At 41.8% G+C, this 18,997-nt stretch overlaps 2 protein-coding genes across 2 annotated transcripts; one reads left to right on the forward strand and one right to left on the reverse strand.

The window, feature by feature from the left end:
• The first annotated feature begins 1,918 nt into the window (after nucleotides 1-1,918).
• Nucleotides 1,919-10,305, forward strand: bspry (B-box and SPRY domain containing). The gene is made up of 6 exons (XM_041960137.1): nucleotides 1,919-2,341; nucleotides 2,891-2,989; nucleotides 5,556-5,786; nucleotides 5,928-5,953; nucleotides 6,061-6,185; nucleotides 7,154-10,305. The coding sequence occupies exons 1-6, from the start codon at nucleotides 1,973-1,975 to the stop codon at nucleotides 7,687-7,689; spliced, it is 1,386 nt and encodes a 461-aa protein (XP_041816071.1). The 5' UTR covers nucleotides 1,919-1,972; the 3' UTR covers nucleotides 7,690-10,305.
• A 984-nt stretch (nucleotides 10,306-11,289) lies between these two features.
• On the reverse strand, nucleotides 11,290-18,854 carry coq4 (coenzyme Q4 homolog (S. cerevisiae)). The gene is made up of 7 exons (XM_041960893.1): nucleotides 18,759-18,854; nucleotides 15,634-15,783; nucleotides 14,035-14,131; nucleotides 13,848-13,950; nucleotides 13,551-13,680; nucleotides 12,967-13,060; nucleotides 11,290-12,007 (listed from the first exon to the last, which is right to left on the reverse strand). Exons 1-7 carry the CDS (start codon nucleotides 18,823-18,825, stop codon nucleotides 11,824-11,826), a joined length of 825 nt encoding a protein of 274 aa, XP_041816827.1. The 5' UTR covers nucleotides 18,826-18,854; the 3' UTR covers nucleotides 11,290-11,823.
• Nucleotides 18,855-18,997: the final 143 nt, after the last annotated feature.

Here is an 18,997-nt window from a genome sequence, read left to right on the forward strand (position 1 = left end):
GTGAGTCCATTCTTGCTTTTTCTGTCAAATATGCTCTTTTCTTTTGCATTCTGTAATATTTTTGTTTATTGTTGTTTCCCACTGTTTAGTGTGTATTCAAGGATGCAGCAAACTTCATGCACAGGGAAGCCTTGTTTGTTTCATGGTGTAAACACCTGTATGTCTTGTGTTTACTTGTTTTTACTCATTACAAAACAGTTTCTTCATCTGAAAACAATCGCAGCCTTGTGTCTCTGCTGTTCTGTGGGAAATATGTTAAGGCCCACCTTGCCTGAGCCAGAAGGCATGACTCCCCTCTGTCAATCAGTTCCTATCCAGTTACTCACAGGCGTGGAGCTGGGAGGAGAGGGAGGCGTGCCGTCTCTTGTGCTGGTTTGAATTTCTCATGATTTGATCTGTGTCCTCCAAAACGGACCTATAGCTTCAACAAAAAGTCTTTCATTTAAGCTCAGTTTAAACATTGATGGGACAGATAGGGCTGTGAAGAGGATACAAAGCCTTTTTATTTCTGTTTGTTTTAAACCTCTTGTCCGAATTCTCCTCTTTGGGATGCTTGACAGAGTTAGGAAACTTTTAATATTGACATCCACTAATGAAAGCTGAGCACATGGGTAGGAAGGGGCACAAATATGCTAAAAACTACATGCAATTACAGTTCAAACAATATGCCACATGGGCCAGGCTATGTGTCAGGGTAGACCATCTCTCATAACATGGACCTCTTTACATTTGGTCTTCCTAGAGGTTACTGAAGAGCTTTTTCAGACAGTGGGTGTTGCTCATTATTGCTAAACAGAGCTGTCTCTGAGGTGTGGCTGCATCTCTAACCTCTGGGTAGACTCACATGATGAAACTGTGTATCACACCTATCCACCCTGGAAAGTTTAATTATACTCCTCTGCTGTTTTCTCACAACATTATCTGGTAAACAAAAGTACAACTCTGAGTGCAAACACACAGATGGAAGGTTTTTGAATATGAGACTAGTATCACAAAAACAACATTAGAAAAGGAGTAGTCTGCAGTACTCATTCTGGGGAAAAATAAGCCTCTTTATCACCTGTCAGTAGAATCGAAATGCAAACAATTTGAGATCTTGTCAAGTATTTGTAATGTGTTTTTTGCATACAGGTAAAGGCCCTGTCAGGTACATTTGTAACTGAGGAGTTACAGATGAAAACATCTGGATTTGTTCTGATCATAAATCAAAATACAGATCCCTTCATTTTTCATCTTACTGACAAACATCAAATCATAAACAATTTCATAAAACATGAAGCTGTTGATATGTTTTGTATTGGTCCTTTAATAAAAGGCCTGTACAAAATTAGATTGTACTTGTAAGTTTTTTATGCATTAACGTGCAGGCCTGTATGCAGCATGTTGACGTCACACCTGATCGGGAAGTTAAAACCAGAGTGTTTGGTAGTTTAAAGTACAGTAAATTACCTAATTTAGGTTTTCCATGCAAAGTAGCCACCAGATGGGCTATTAATAGTAAGAGTAGAAAAAATGCCACCTGCCCCTGAATATAGGTAACTACTTAAACTACAGTATCTGTTACTTTGTGGCAAGGCTTCACTTCAGGTCACTGCTGGAAATTTGAGAAGTTTAAAGTGGCCAAACAGACAAAAAAAGGAGTGTGAAGCAGGAAAGAAAGCAAGCTAAAGAGAATGAAAAGACTCTAAAGTGTGTGCAACTTGATATTTTAACGTTTTACAAGGCCTGAATATGCCAGAATATACCTGCTTGTGACTGAAACATAGCTTCAGTTTAAAAGGCAGTTATCAGCTGACGCTCACATCAAACAGCTGAAACCAGCAGAGCAAAAAGCTTTTTTTCCCCCCTCTCAGCTCTGACCTCTGATGTCCGCCTTACTTCCGTGTTCCGCTCACCTGTTACACCTGTATTACAGCGCTGTACTGTAGGCGCGACTCCTGCTCTGCCGGTGCACCTGTTGCGTTATTGTGCCATGACCGACGAGCTCACATCGTGCGATTTAACGTGGCCGTCCTCACCGGCGGTCCCGGAGGACGCTTTAGACGCCGTGAGAGCCGGCCGGATGGATGGTGAGCAGCCCATTTTCACCGTGCTGAGCGGCGACGTGGAGCGGCGGCAGCCGGCGGGGGACACCGCGGTGTCGGCCTCACCGGCTGCGACCACCGCCGACACCGAATCCGGAATCTTCTCCGGTGAATGCGAGCTCTGCGTGGAGCACGAGTCTGAACTGGACTGGTTCTGCGGGACCGAGCAGAAGCTCATCTGCTCTCACTGCGCCATCGTGGGCCCCTGCCGAGGGCACATTGTGACCCCTCTGGCCACCAAAGTAACCGCAGTCAGGGTGAGTGTGTGCAGCAGTTTACACACTATGTGCTGCTTGCTTCCTATTTTAAATACACTGACTGAGCTGGGCCATGATATGGACTGTTTTCAGTTTTGTAAAAGTACAAAGTAAAAAGTAAAAATAAATATAGGGTGCAGGTCTAGAAATAAATGAAGGTTACTTTCACATTATGTGAAACTAACCTTTAAAGTCTTAGACATGTTTTCTCTTTTTAGCTCATCTAAGCTATTATTTTACCTCTAAGTTTATTTTGTGGGAGAAAATATGTGTTTTTCCCCCCAATTTCGTCCCGCCAGTTTGTTGAGAATGGTAGCTGCTAATGTGTGGAAATTGTGTTCATGTACTTGATAGAGTAATACGTGTACTTCATAACTCTTTCTTGGGTGTGACACATTTTGTACAGGTATTTCTCGCTGATTCCTCTGTGTGGCATTTGAAAAGACAGGATTTTCTTGTTGCCTCTCCAGCTGATGATGTTCAGGTGCTGTGATGTGCTCATTCAAAAACCACAATGTGTGTGTGTTGGTGTGTGTGTGTTTTCATCAGAACCAACTGGTGGATGTGTGTGAGAAAATACAGCTGCAGGCACTGAGGATTGAGAGATTTGTCGACCAGACTCTGACAGCCAAAGAACAAAAGCTTCAGGTGAGAAATGCCGCTGATCTCCACCCAGTGAGCCACACACTGACGATCACACAGAAACCAGTGCTGTGTTTTAACATTGGCTGGCTGTCTTGACGTAAAAGTCACATGCTTTGCAGACACATGTTGGATTTGTGCATGTAGAGCCCCATAATAAGTCCCTTTGCATTAGGGTTGCGACACAATTAATCTGTCATCTGTTTCTTCAGTTATATTCAGACCAAAACGCCATCACAGTTCATCAGAGGCGTCTGCACATCGCTTGCTTGTTCCAAATGTCACAGATATTCAATTTACAGTGAGTCTACAAACTGAGAAAAGCTGAAAACTTGCACATTTGAGAAGCTGGAACCAGTGAATGAACTAATCAGATATTGAACTAATCGTCTCAGCACATCATTGTTATTTCCACATCAGTAAGGAGAGGAATCTGGGAAAGAAATCATCAAATCAAAAACAAACACTTTAAATATTCAGTGAAAATATGTGATTTTGCATTAGTACAGCATAAAATACTAGCAAATGTCCCAGAACTTTCTCAGCTGATTATGAATTGTGTGTTTTTCACAATTCACTTTGTCCCGATGACAATTAAGCGATTTCCGATCTTTTCATTCCAAACAAATTTGATATATTGAGGCACTTTGGGATTATAAATGCTTGAGTAAGACAGAAAAACTCGCATTATGTTAACTAGTCAAGTAGGCTGTACCTTGAATTCACCACCAGGCAACGAAGCAGAGGCTGCCTCTTTCAGTGCCCCCACATTTATCAACCTTCCTGAACACGGCGGGGGTCAAAAGTGGTCAGAGGCGCGGTCGTGCATGTGTAGTTTAGAGATAATCAAACCTCAAGCTAGCAACAGAGGCAGGTAAGAGAAATATGTAGATAGCTCATGTAATCAAGAATCAAATCACCAAACCAATTCGCGTTTCTGTAACAATCTCTGTGAGTGTTGGTGTGTTTATGATCAGGAAGTCAGTCATTCGTGTGAAATGTTGTTGACAGCCACCGTCATGTTCACATGTTCCCCAATGTTTGATTTATAGGATACTTTGCTCAAAATCTGCCGCTTGACAAACACACCCAAACACACCTCCCTTCCTGAAAGAGAAGTCCTTCTTCTTCTTCTTTTAAAGCAGCAGTAACTGATTTTTTTGTCCACTCAGGGCCAAGCTGTGAACACAACACTGACTCATCATCGACTGTGAAGCTGACACGATGAACTTGTTAGCAAACAGTTACTTATTTACACGTCCAGCAGTTAGTCAGCATGCACTTGGAGCCATGTTTGTGGCACTGGGCTAATTGTCCACTCACTTTTATGTGTGCTTTTCATTTCTACCTGCTCTTGAGGGGAATATCTGGCTCTTTAGCTGCTAAACGCTCCACTATATTCACCAGCTAGCTTTTTTTTTTATTAGTGCTAAAGCAATAAACATTTTCCACAACAGACATTCTGACTAGTCTTACTAGAAACAGCACTGATGTTACCAACAATGACTCAATTTTATCCAAGCTTCCCAGTAAGTTGTGACAGTGAGGCGGCACGCGTCACACCAGGACCCTAAAACTGAAGCAGCTGAATTTAATTCAGACATCATTAATTCTACTGTATACACCTGTGGTCCTATTAGTGCGACATGTCCAAATGTCTGTCCAGTCATTTCATTAATAGACTACAATTTTAATGATAGAATAATTGTTTGAGTCATTTCTAAAACAAAAATGCTCAACATTCACTGGTTTAAGTGTCTCAAATATGAGCCTTCCCTTCTGTTCTTCTGTTTATATGATGATAAGTTGGATATTGACTGGTTGTGGATGGCTGGTTGGACAAAACAAACAATTTTAAGAAGGAATGGGCAATATGAACACAGTGCTTTATCATAGGATGAGCACTTGCGAGTGAATTGCGATATAGTCAGATTTGAGGAAAATCAATTTAGCAAGTGTTTAGGGATAATGTAAGAGCTGCAACGATTCATTGATTAATGATTACTTCTCAGCAATTAAATTAATCACCAACTATTTTGATTATCAATTATTCAGTTTGGAAGAAAAAAAAATCTCTGATTCCCGCTTCTTAAATGTGAATATTTTCTGGTTTCTATGACAGTAAACTGACTATTTTTGGGTTGTGGACAGAACAAAAAAGATATTTGAGGATGTCATCTTGGACTTTGAGAAACACTGATGGACATTTTTCACCATTTTCTGACATTTTATATACCAATCTAATCAATTAATTGTAAAAATAATTCACAGATTAATAGACAATGAAAATAATGGTCAGCTGCAGCCTGTGACAAAATAACAAACAAGAACCTTTTTCACGTTTTCTGACATTTTATATCAGTTCATCATAAATGAAAAGTATTCAATTCATTTTTTAGCATTTTTTCTTATTATAACCTTTCAGAGATTTTATTAATTTGGAAACACAACATCAAAATTATCAGTTAAATGTTGTCATAATAATACAGTATTGATTATGAAACCTGTGTAATTTCTCCTGTTAAGTCAAGTCATCTAATATTTCTTCTTCTCTAACCCTCTCCTGGTATAGACGGCGGCGAGCAGGGCGAGAGAGCAGATACTGGCTCAGGTGAGCGCAGCACGTGAGGCCCTGGAGGAGGAGGAGCAGCGTCTCTTGGAAGAGGTGCAGAGAGAGGAGGAGCGCGTGGAGCAGTGTCTCCTCACTCAGAGAGCCCACTGGAACCAGGCTCTGGCAAGTCTGTCGCAAACACGCTCCGGCCTGGTGCACACGCTGACGCACACTCCAGACGCACAGCTGGCGGTGAGAGGCATTTTATTCAGGAAGGGATGAGCTGGCATCAGTGTGGGAAGGTTTTTTGAAGAATAGAGGAACTCGTTCTCAAATAACCCGATAATGGTCATAAATCACTAAACTACACTCTCTTCATGTCTCGTCTTTCAGACTAGTGTGCAGGAGATATCTGAAAGGTAAGCTTTCATCACATGACATGCTTGTGAATGTATTTTCTTCACTCAGGACATACCAGAGAGGTCATATCCGTTCTCTTCTTGCTCCTTGTGTGTGTTTGTGTCAGGGTGGAGGAAGCGGAGGGGGTCGGGGAGCCCTGTGACACGGACCAGCTCAACCTGAACCCAGGCTGCGGTGACAGCAAGCTGCTCAGAGGCCTGTGGGCCACTGCAGTGCTGCTGGGGCCAAACGGTCAGTAGATTTTCATTCAGTCTTCTTCAGTCTTCAACATGACAAAGCTATCGCATGCACTGATAATGGTAATAAGTAAAAGGGTGTCTGGAGAAGAGCTGTTTGTGTACATCCTGCATATTCTTTGTGAATGTACAGAAAATAAACGCAATGCTCCAAACAGAAAAACCCTGAGAAGCAGGGTGTCCATCCAGTGTTGGAAAATCCTTGACTGAAGTTTCAATATCAAAATGTAAAAACACTCTAGTACAAGCAAAGGTACTGCATTCAAGTAGAGGTACTGAAGTATTATCAGTAAAATGTACCTGAATATAATAGTAAAATTACTCCTTTTGCAGAATGACTCCTTTCAGTGTGATAGTATTGTATATATTATTTAAGCATCATTACTTTCTAGTATCTAGTAATTACAGAATAGCTGTCCATGACCTCAAAGTTGTGCCAGAGAAAAATGTGCTTACTTTTCACTACTGCATCAATTCCTTTCTTTGAACTTTAATTTCTTCTTTTCTACTGGTGTTTGCATTAGAGATAAGTCTGCAGATGCTTAGACTTCTTCTGATTCTCTATTTTTTTGCAAACAGAACCTTCAGATTACATTCATGGAATAAATGCCATACATCTTCAAGTCCAGTAGATGGCAGTAAAGTTCCATAGTGACAAAACACAGCCAGCAGCAGTTAGGAGCGCTCAGAGACAGTGGTGTCATGGAGGAACCGGTACAACTGTTACAACGCCACAATTATAACAACGCTTTTATTTTTAAACTAAGGTGTGGCTGTGGAAACGTAAATACATATCATATATACATATCATGCAAATGTACGCTTAATTCATTTACATGCCCTTGCAGCTTCTTACATTACATACATACACCCTGGCTACAGCTCTGTGGACACTGTAAAAATGGTTGATTGTAATAACGCAGCTGTTTCCGACATTGAATCCACTTTTCCTTCTTCCCACAGCTTATGGATCACCTTGTTTAAAGTTTGACCAGCGCACAGTGAGCCCTCTCCTGTCCCTGTCCGATGACTTCTACACTTTGACCTTCCTCCACAAAAAAGGTCGACAGTCCCTGCCCTACGACCCAGCACGGTTCGACTGTTGGCCCAACGCGCTGGGTTCACTGTCTCTGTCCTCCGGCACCCACAGCTGGGTGGTGGAGGTAGGCCAGAGTGCTGCCTTTAAGGTCGGGGTCTGCTACTCTTCCCTGAAGCGCAAAGGCAATGGGAACGAGGCCCGGCTGGGCTACAACAGTCAGTCTTGGGTGCTGTCCCACTACGACGGGGACTACGCCTTCTGCCACGCGGGGAAGACGGTGCCCCTGCAGCTGGCGAGGAGACCCCAGAGGATCGGCCTGCTGCTGGACTGGCCGAGTCACACGCTGTTGTTCTACGAGCCGGACTCCTGCGCCGTGCTGCACTCTGTCACACATCACTTCAGTGCCCCGCTGCTGCCGGCGTGCGCCGTGACGGACTGCAGTATCACCATACTTCACTGACAGCACACACTGCCAAACAAGACACGCCCTCAGACATGTGAAGAAAGGCCAGAGGGAGACGACTCTCTAATGCAAATATGATCAGCAGCTTCAGATCCTCCATCTGTCATATTAGAGCCTCAATTTCTATTTATTCTGTTTGCTTTTCTGTTCGCTGTTATTCTCTTTTTTAAACTATTTTTAATGATTTCATAGATCTCTATCTGTTGATCATATTATGTAAAACAGTGTTTTTTTTGACTGAAGATGATTGTAGTTGTTATCATCAGTAACTGGTTGATCCAGGACTGTTATAAATGTTGTGTTGCTAAAGGAGACTTCCCACAGATAATTTTGCATTGTTATATGATCTATAAAGAAATTATTATAGCTTGGTTAATTGTTTTTGCAATAGATAGTTCCATGAATACACAAGGTACAATCCTGTATTGGCCTTTGCTTTAACAGAAAGCCCACAGCTGTGTTTTAATTTATGTGTATTTGGCAATATAAGACACACATTACAATACCAACTGTCTCATAGGAAACTCAGCAGAAAGTATAACTCAAAAACACTAATTATTCTTTTCATGTAATAGATTGTTGTTTCCTATTGCTATTAGAAACATTCTTTGAAAAAGCACAATAGTCAGTTTTAAAGTTAAAACTGCCAAAGCAGCTCAGCTCTGTGATGTGAAGATCATAATATAAGTCCACAAATCCACCAGTTTTGTAACTATCTCAGCAGACTTGTAGCAGAGTCTCTGCAGGTCTATAACTGCTATTGCATTAGTAAAAGGGGGCAGCAGTTTTGAGCCCAAATCTGACAAAGAACTAGCTTGTGGATCTAAGTCAGAATGTGAAGCAGGGCAGATGTGAAGCCTCTGACTCTTCAGAGAAGTTTAGGCAGAAAACCACTAGAGAGCAGCAAAGTCAAATCAAGCCTTCACGACCGACAGCACAAACAGGTTCCTGCAGCAGGAGACATCAGCAAAGCAAGCGAAAATGTAATTCCAGGACCGTGGACAGTTACAGGTTCTAACAACAATCAAAGACTAACACTGAGCACGTGTGGTTCCTGATGGAGGAGTGTCTGTGCATTTAATTTACGCCAAAGGGAAATAATATTTTGCTGTAACATCAGTATAAGACAGAGACTGGATTCACATGATTAGGGAACTAACAAAGCAACCAGCCCATAGAAGAAGTGCAAAGTGACCCAGGACACTATGTTCCTCTGATTTTGATCTGATGGCACAACATGTGGGGGGAGGGTGGAGACCACAATCAGGAAAAAGGAAGGAATTAGCGGTGACTTCAATGACTCATAAAGAGTGCTATTTTAGATGCAGATAACATCCTGTTGTAGCACTTTGTACCATTAACTATAAAGTAAACTGCAGCCCTGCAGAAAAATGGCATCCTGGTTATTTTTTCCTCTGTTAAAGAGCATTTTAAGACAAACATTGTCATGGTGTGTAAGAAACATAATGTCACTATTAGGAGGGAATTGATTTGGAAATGCATGGCTATCCCAGGATGTGGTAATCCCAGATACTTCTTGTTTCAGTATTAAGTGGCATAACAGTGTAACGGCCCATTCACGCCCACCATACTGTTTCAACAGAGGCACTGTTGAAACATGTTACGATAAAAGATTAGAATTTTATGAGGCTTGGTTAAACATGTCCTAGCTGTCCACTTATTAACTCTAATGGGGCCAGCTGACAAACATGTAAAAAGTTTATTGGCATTCTATTCGGCTGAACTGAATCCCACAAGTTAGCAAGACATTCATAAATACAACGAACAATAGAAAGCTGAGAATGAGACGAGGCGGCAGGCTTTTACCCTTTTCATTGGAGTCAAACACATCATCATTGGGATTAATATCTCACAGGTAACTGTCATATCCACAGTGGAAGTAATCTAGATCTTTGTGCATTGCGTCCAAAGCAAAATGTGGACTAAATGTATGATGTCACAGTTGGCAGAAAGGTTCAGCAAATCGCCTTGAAATTGTTTCTGACCAGGAAAATGCTTTTAAAAAATGTGTTTACTGGCTTTACGCTTTACAGATATGTTTAATGCCAGTAAGATGTTTGTGTTTTACAAATGACAGAGCAAAAGGGACAAAAAAATGAATAATTGAGAATTAACTAGAATTACTGCCTCACTGTTGCATGTCTCTGCCAACCAGTCAAGTTGCACTTATATCCATGTCTGTCCAGAATTTTATATGTAGTGAAGACTTTTAATAAAAGATATTAAGTGTACTGTTTGGCTAAATGGAAATTATCACTATATTGACATGTATGATTCCAGTGAATAATTTCCAGTGAGAACATGCTGTCTTCACTTAGAGACTATTTCTACAGAGGAGCACAGAGGACTGATAGAGCTTCATCACATGGTGCAACAACAATCACCTGAAACTCAATATCAGCAGAAACAATGAACAGTTGGTCGACTACAGTTCTTCAAATATGGATGTTGCTGCAAAGATGCCACAAATTGTAAGACATAGATGCTTCACACACACACCTTGAACCCGGCAGCACAGAAGATCTATAAAATCAGCACAGTTTGAAGGTGGACGCCCAAGATTAGTGTCGCCAATTCAGAAAATGTGAAATATGGTCACCATCTCCTCTTCTGTTCCTGAGTTATGGTGTTGAAAAACAGCCAGAAAAGTGTTTGTCCAGAACATTATGATGTCACAGTGAAGTTGACCTTTGGGATATAAAATGTCATCCTTCCATCCTATGAAAGTTTGTGGGAACATTTGTCATAATTAGTGTACAAACTCTTGAGTTATAGCCAAAAATATGTTTTGTGTGGCCACAGAGAGCTTTCAACACCAAAATTGTGGTAGAGTTTGTTTACGTAATATGTATTGCCAATTTCTGAAAGTGTTCTAGCAACAGTAGGGAAAAGTGCATCCAGTTCAGACCTGGATAAATAACATGAAGGCTTCAGTCATGGTAACTCACCAAACTGACTATAACAACACCATTTAAGGAATATGAGCTGAAGTGAGCTCAAGTCTCTGGCTGGACGTCATCCAAAAATAAGTGGATGAAGGTCACATCTGCACAAGTATATAAACAAATATAGACAAGATAAAACTGGACTTTGCTGTATGTGCTGAGCTCAGTAAATAAAGTTCCGCTCCATCTGCTTCTGCTACACCTTGTCATCGGTGTCATTTCTCTCCACCATAAAATCTAATCAGTTCATCTTTGAAGAAATTCCCTCAAGGCGTTGTAGAAATATTGACTTCAAGAGAACGGGATGGACGGACGACCCCGCAAGATGATGCCGCTGGCTACAGCTGACACTGGCAGAGGAGTCAATACAACGAACAAAAAACACGCACACACACACAAAAAGAAAAGCTTAATTGATGTGGTGTGCCCAACAATAGTGACTGTCGGCCTGCAAGTTACTCCAGGACAGTTTTAACTGGAAAAGCTGATGTTGACATCATTGTTACTGAAAAAATGAGGCACATATTTATTCAGAATATAGTCAGTGATAAAACAGTGGGCCAAAAGATAAGAAAAGCAGCTGCACTCACGTTTTTCTTAAAGCTAGCATCTGCTCTTTTCCCACCTGTAAGCATTAGTATCGAGCACCTGCAGCTGAACTATTTCTCAATAATTTGACAGTTGTAATAAATTACATATCTGGTCACAAAAACAGCAGTTTAACAAATGAAGAAACGCCACTATACAGGTGTGTGTTTAACAACAGACATAATTTTTATTTTTATGTAGTTTTGTCCTCGATACGAATACACACTTTCTATCACATTCTCAACAACAGATGGCGACCGAGCATGACCTTTAGGCTCAGACCTGCTGTGTGGCTGCATCACAATCACAGACACGTAAAGACTTGAACATTTCATCTGCTGAAATGACTCCACTCAATGACTCACCTTTCACAGTCAAAGACAGAATGACACATACAGGATGTAAGAAGGGACAAGCCAAGTTTTCCCAAGTGTGATTTTCCCATTTCCTTGGTAAGTAAGAACATCCTTCTCATAGAAAAACTCCACAGTGCAACACTTGAAATATTTCTGGTTTTCCTCTACTAAGAGTTTTTTGTCCCATGATACCTGAGTCATGCATCTTTCTTCCGTCTTCCTCAGGCACTGCTCTTGTTGGTAGCACTGAGTATGACAGGAGGCGGCTCTATGTTGAGCTCTTGCCGGAGGTCTTCGAGGCTCTGTTCCCATCGCCTCTCATAGAAGATGCTGAGGATACAGCGGGAACGCCACCCGCTCTGCAGCGCCCAGGGACCCAGGGAAGTGAACAGTGATTGTAAACGGCTGGGAGAGGGTGACAGAAGGAAGGTTTCAGCATGATACAACAATGAAACGATGATTTCATATTTCTAATTAATAGGCCATGGCCCAGTTCCTCAAACAACACAGGGAATGTCAGTTATCCAATGAGGAAGGATTCATGATTTACTGGTAACGGTTTACAACTGTTTGTTACTTCAACAATGATAGTCATCATTGTGTTTCCTCTTACAATAGAGCTGGACAAAAGATCAGTGAATGTTCACAATATGTTTCTTTCTGATACAAACTTTGGAAGGACAAATAATGCTTTTAAATGTTCATTTGTTATGTACAGATTAGAGGTGGAAGTTGTAGGTCTATGTAGCCTAAGAGGCAAAATTCAGGAAATAAAAGACCGCAAATCTGAGTTGAAATGATTAGCTGATTAATTAATTAGTCGACAGAAAGTGAACCAGCAAGTATTACTGTAACTTAACAAAAATGCAGTATTTGCTGGTTTTCTTTGTTGTCTATGATATTAAACTGAATATTCTGCAATTTTGGACTATTGCTCGGACTAAACAAGATATCTGGATCTGTTTGCGCTTCGGGGAATTAAGGTTATTCTTTACAAATTTTTGACACATTTATAAGAACAAGAGCTCAGCTCTGTTCTGTCCCTTGAGTGCACAGAAGCAAGTGAAAGCGATGCTGTCAGTGCATCAGAGGTTTTAATGAGTCACTCAAAATGTCATTCTAAACTACTAAACTAACCCTTCTTCCAATCATACCATGATAGATGTTGCTAAAGCCACGTTTCCACCAAGCAGTCTGGTTTATTCCCGTTCAGTTACAGCGTGTCAGATGTAGGTTTAGGTACATGTAGGTATGGGTTTTTTAGGCACTTTAACGAAAGTGTTCGGTGGAAACATGGCTTAAATGTCTTGGTGGTCCAGCACTGTGCTGTAGTCTAAGCTCTGGTAGAAACACTGGTGTTGTACCGTGCATTCAGCCGAAGAGGCCCCAACACAGCTCCAAGCGCACACATGGGAAGCCCAGTCTGAGCGGCTTCAAACCATTTCACCGCCACCTCACCTGAAGGCAGCAGGAGGGAAAAGAGAGAAAACTATCCAGATTATTCAAGATGAAAGAAGAAGAGAAAACCAGAAGTGTGTCATGACCAATGTCTGCAATGAAGCCCCTACTGCAAAACATTATTTTCAGTTCACAGTGATACGGAATCAATCCACTAGTATGTTATGAGCGAAACAAAAAGCTCAGCTCAACAATTTGAGGCTTGCAGCTTGGAAAAGCTGGAAAAGTATAAAGAAAGGAGGAGAGGAAAACATTACGTTCTTCATTGTTGTATCAGCAAACAAACGTTTCTGCTCCAGGTTTTCCCTTCAGCTGGGTTTGTCTGCCATGCACACAATAATTCCTGCTACCTCTTAGCCACATCATTAACGATTCACTGTATTATTAAAACCTGCTTGGCTATCAAGCCCCTATAAATAATCCGATTTGATTTTGTAAATTCCACATTTGTGCAGGGCGGTGGTTGTCTTAAGTGTAACGACTGACTCACCCAGCATGTTAGTGGGCATGCCCAGCAAGGTGTGCAGCAAATCATGGACCTCTCTGTATCTCTGCATGACGTAAGCTAGCTCCTCATTGTCCACAAACTTCACGTCTGCCCTCGAGTCAGGGGTCACGTGCTGTCGCATAAGGAAAGTGAATGAAGTGAGTGAAGATGAAACAGAAACATAAAAGGAGAGAGTTCTGGGGAAATGTATTCACCTTGACAAGATCAGTGTTTAGATATGTATAACAAGTACAAAACTTTCTCTGTAGGGAGTTTTGCAACACATCGGCAGACACTCACGTTGTCCTCCAGAAAACGGAGGTACTCTCTCCCCAAGGAGCCGTCAGGCAGGGACGCCATCTTGCTCAGATCAAGCGTAGACAACCGGATCCTAGGCCTTTCTCTGCAATAATGGGTCAGTAACAAGTAAGACAAAATCAAATTTAAATCTGACTCTTAGTTAGTGCAGAGTGTTACAGGGACTCACGTTAGGATAGTGTAGCCTTCAGGATCGTTTCTCATCCTGTCCCTCAGATTAATCAACGCCAGGTGTCCTGTCGTCTCACCAAGCACTGCGACCATGTCTGCAGGAAGAGTTTAATGCAATTAAATGGTATTAAATGTACAGTAGAAAGATTCCCCAAGATGTTCCTGATCTAACAACTGATTGCACCAGAATAATGTATATAACATATAATTTGTTACACTGATAAAGTGCATTTTCGTGGCATAGTTTGTCTTGAAATAGTGCATGCAATATAGCTTAAATGTACATAGATACTGGATTTGAAGGAGCACGCCATGCATTTTACACAAGTGTCATCATATGGAGTAGCACGCGGCCAGTGAAAACAGCTGTTCAATGTCTTCTGCGGCTCTGAAGGAGATTTTTCAAGTCTGAGAAAATGTCTGAAAATGCCAAGTCTGGTGATGTCATCTGAGTTATCTCAGTTTGGGTTTGGAGACTAGAAATGTTTAACGGGAACTCTGCATTACAAGGGGAGGGATGCGGAGTTTGCATGACAGTCAAACATGATCGAATTATGTCATTGTTTTGTATTGTTTTTATAAAGCATCCACCAATACATAGGGCCACAAGTCAGGAGTCGACCTTTAAAGACACCTGTGGCCTCTAAACTAAATGTCACATGACAGGTGTTCATGCTTGCTTCCTCCCTGAAAGTTTCAGGGTGTTTATTCTCATCTGTTTCCAATACATTTTTGAAACTTACACAGTAAGAGAGGTCTCTAGATAATAAAACCATGGGAATTAATAGTTGAACAGTACATGAGAAAGAACATCAGGTACAGCCCCCTACATTTGGTATCGTTATACTGAAAAATGATTAACAGGATGATACATTCTTTCAAGTTCCTATAAATGCTGGGAGGCATGCTGAGGATAAAGGCTTGCTGAAAAGCAACAGATGCAGACTGGCTGTCTGACTGTGGTATAATCAGCATACAGAACATACTTGTTGAAGGTTGTAAGCAGCAACATGCCAAAAATGTCCCTCGCCTCATTTTTAGCCTTACATGGCCTGTGCTACTCTACTCTTACTTAGTTTTGTTTTTGATTCATTCAGAGCAATGGACTTCAGTTTGCACAAGGCTGCAACATATGAAAGATTCTCCTCAAAGCAGTCGAACAGGTCTGATTGATTTCCAAAGTTTGGAACATTAGGGGTTTTCTTTTGCACCCTAAGAAGAGCTATGCCCGTATTTAACAATACGGTACGTCATCTGTGACTGGGTTGTACTGCAGCGCTCGCCTGTTCATGGGAAGGTTCTTTTTTGGATTTTTAAAGACTTTTTAAATGCATTTTGCCTTACTTTGAGAGCAAAAATACAGACAGGAAAGGCATATAACTGAGACTGAGATGCAACAGATGTCCCCAGACGGAGTCTGTTGTTGCAGTTACATGGTGCGCATCATGGGGCGGCTACCAGACGCCCCATGAGAAGGCGTTTATAAAAAAAAAAAAAAAAACAAGAAAAAAAAAGGGAGATGAAAGGAAAGAAAGACCAGCACAAACAATCACAGTGAATGCAGCCTGAGCACCATGCTGATATATGTGAGTCTCACCATGTCTGTAGGGATCCTGTAATGCAGCCACACCTGACCCAGCGGCCAACAGGGCTTTCTGGATAGGAGTGGTGTGGATGTGTCCAGGATACAGGCCATCATAGCAGCTGTCTGTAAACCCTCCGCTGTGCAGCTGGCGGACACACACAGCTGATCCAAAGGTGGAGCAACATTAGAAACATTCACACATATTGCAACTGATATATGCACATGTTTTATTGCACACTTTATTGTACAATATAACCACTTCAACTCATGTTCTGCTTATGGGTTGATTCAGTTGATTGCATTTGCATGTTTTAGCATTTCCCGACCCGTCCATAGGCTCCTGTCACCTCCATTTACTTTGACTTTTAAATAAAAAACCTTGTGTTTGGACTGCAGTGTCAACTATCCTCTGCATTCCCCTCATTTACCAGCATTTTTGCTCTGTTTGTAAGTGTCTTCCTCCCCCAGGATGTTTCCCTCCCTTCCCCTTCCAGAGCAGCTGTGAGCTGCACTTTATTGGAGGCGGTGGACAATAAGCCACACAAAGAAGAGCTTTATGCCTGATCAGAAGTGTTTTCAATGCCTCAATTCTTAAAATGCATTTCATGGAGAGAGGAGAGAGGATGGGGGAGAGATCAGGCTTGCTGTCGAGCTATGAGCAAGGATGCACAGGTGCATCCTTTGCGGAAGTCTTTACGACACAACTGGAATATACATATCATGACAGCCAGGAAAAGGACAATCAAACTTAATGTTCTAACCGCATTTCTTCATGACATTTCACCTTGACATTACTTATGTTTTTATTGTTGAATGTAGGCTACACTCAATTCAACTGCTCATATCAAATTATCATATCAACAAGAATATTCTTATGCATTCAGCAATAATTTGCCGTATTTCATGTTGTCATATTGAGGTCAGTTGTTAATTATGTAGTCTGCAGAAGTACAGACCTGTGATGACAGTTGCAGTCACTCTTTATTTCTATAGTAGTTTTCATACAAACATTGGTAGTGCTGATAAGCTACCAATCTTACTTTAAATGATAGCCCCAAAGCAAGGGTATCTAATTTTGCCTTGACAAAGAACAATATACAAACTTAGAAATGAGAAGAGTTTGTCTCATTCAGAGACCAGATTCCCAGGTGGTCTGAATGGTACACTGTGCAGATCAGCTCAGCTCTGCTGGATAGTTCTGCATATCTTCAACCCAACCACTTCAGGCCGGTAGCCTTAACTTCCCACCTGATGAAGACCTTGAAGAGGATTGTTGCGGCTTCCAAAACAAAACCTTTTTAGCCACTGAAAGTATGAGGTTGGGTCCTAGGGTTCGCAGTTTTGTGACGCGCACTGAGGTGACAGATACACTGAGATCCAAAGATGTGTTTGGTGCATTTATTGTGAAAAAACAGCACAGAGCTATCACAGCGCATCAAGGATGATTAAATGAAAATTAAAACCAGCGGATTAAACAGATAACAACAAATGATGACTGAATTAGTGAATGATAAATGAGTAGCGCGGTCAACAAAAATTACGGCTACTACCCAACCGTGACTCTCTCATCGGTGTCACCAGTGAGTGCACACCTTTACACACACACACTTCCGTCCAATCACACGCCTACTCCCACGTGAATCACCACCCCCGCAGCACACACACATCCAGGCGAACCGTGAACCTCATCTCCAACCTGTATGTCTCCTACACCCTGCACGAACACGAACCCCTCTTTCCCACCTGGGGAACACTGGGAACACAGTGAGGGTCATGTTTTTTGACTTCTGTAGCGCTTTCAACACAATCCAGCCATCACTACTGGGGGGAAGCTGGAAGGAGCCGGAGTTGACTGCTACCTGGCTGCGTGGCCCACTGACTACCTCACCAACAGACCGCAGCATGTGAGGGTTTGCAACATGTGAGTTGTGTGTTGGATGTGGTAGTTGGCAGCACTGGTGCTCTATAGGTTACAGTGCTTTCTTATTTTCTCTTCAAACTCTGAACATTGGACTTCAGACAGAACACTGACAGCTGCCACCTCCAGAAGTTCTCCAATGATACAGCCGTGATACAGGATGTGTATCACAGGGGGACGAATTGGAATACAGGGGAAGTTATCGCTAACTTTGTCGACTGGTGTGGACTAAACCACCTGCACATAAACGCCAGCAAGACTTGACTTCCGCAGGAAAGTACCACAGACAAAACACCGGTGAACATCCAGGGTTTGGACATTGACATCGTGGGGGAGAACAAATACCTGGGTGTCCATGTCGACAATAAACTGGACTGGTCCACTAACACAGATGCTCTTTACAGGAAGGGCCAAAGACTGAGGTCCTTTGGCGTAGGTAGGACACTGTTAAAAACATTTTATGACTCTGTAGTGGCATCTGCAATCTTTTACGCAGTGGTCTGGTGGGGCTGTGGAAGTTCTGAGCTCTTATATTATCTTCCACTGCTGTATCAGCAGAGAGTGGAGCATAAGGTAATGCACAGCAGACTATAGGAGAGGTAGATTCTGGATGCCTTTCACATCATTTACACAAAGCCCACTGAGCTTTCATCACCTTCTGATGCCATGACTTTCTCAGCTGCCTGGAGAAAACCAGGCCCCTGCTAGACTCTGCAGTTGCTGTTTCAATACACATCTGATTATTGACTCTTACCTGTACAGCAGATGTACATACATATGCAACTGCTTTCATTTTCTTTAATAGTAAGATAAGATGCTTATTGGTGAAACCCGCACACTCGATGTCAAAAAAGTCTGGTTAATTTGTTTGAGTTCCCCATAGTTACTGCCTACGAGACGTGTTTAAAAAATGATTAAGTTCATCATTCGAAGTCGATATCTGGCTAATTATTGATATACGCTACAACGTAATAAGTGATATTTATCCGATTTTAGTTCACCAAGCTAGCCTTAGCTACATACGTTAGCTGAGGTGTACCTAAGTGTAACGTTAATCTTTATACCTTCTTCACGTAAATTATTATGCCAGCTACGTTTCGACATTGTTTAATTTCTACGTTAAAGTGATAGCTTACATCAAGCTGGATATATTTCTGAAAAGTAGTAAAATAGCTTTTCCAGTTAACGCAGAACACACGTTTCTAGACAAGTAAGTTACCTTTCGATGTCAAAACGCACCGTCGCTGGTTTAGCTGGTGAAAAGCTCTACCTACATGCAGCCACATTGTTAACGCTAATACGCATGCGCATACTAGCTTTCAACACCGAGGCAGTCCTGGCGAAAGGACGGAGTTAGTCAGGACAACAAAACGCACTGCGGAGTGTTAGGAGAGGGACTCCGTGATGCCTTCTATCACAAATTAAGTGCATGTAACAACAAAATTGTAAACACAGCTA

The sequence above is a fragment of the Chelmon rostratus genome, chromosome 19 (assembly GCF_017976325.1).
Source record: "Chelmon rostratus isolate fCheRos1 chromosome 19, fCheRos1.pri, whole genome shotgun sequence".
Taxonomy (NCBI): domain Eukaryota; kingdom Metazoa; phylum Chordata; class Actinopteri; order Chaetodontiformes; family Chaetodontidae; genus Chelmon; species Chelmon rostratus.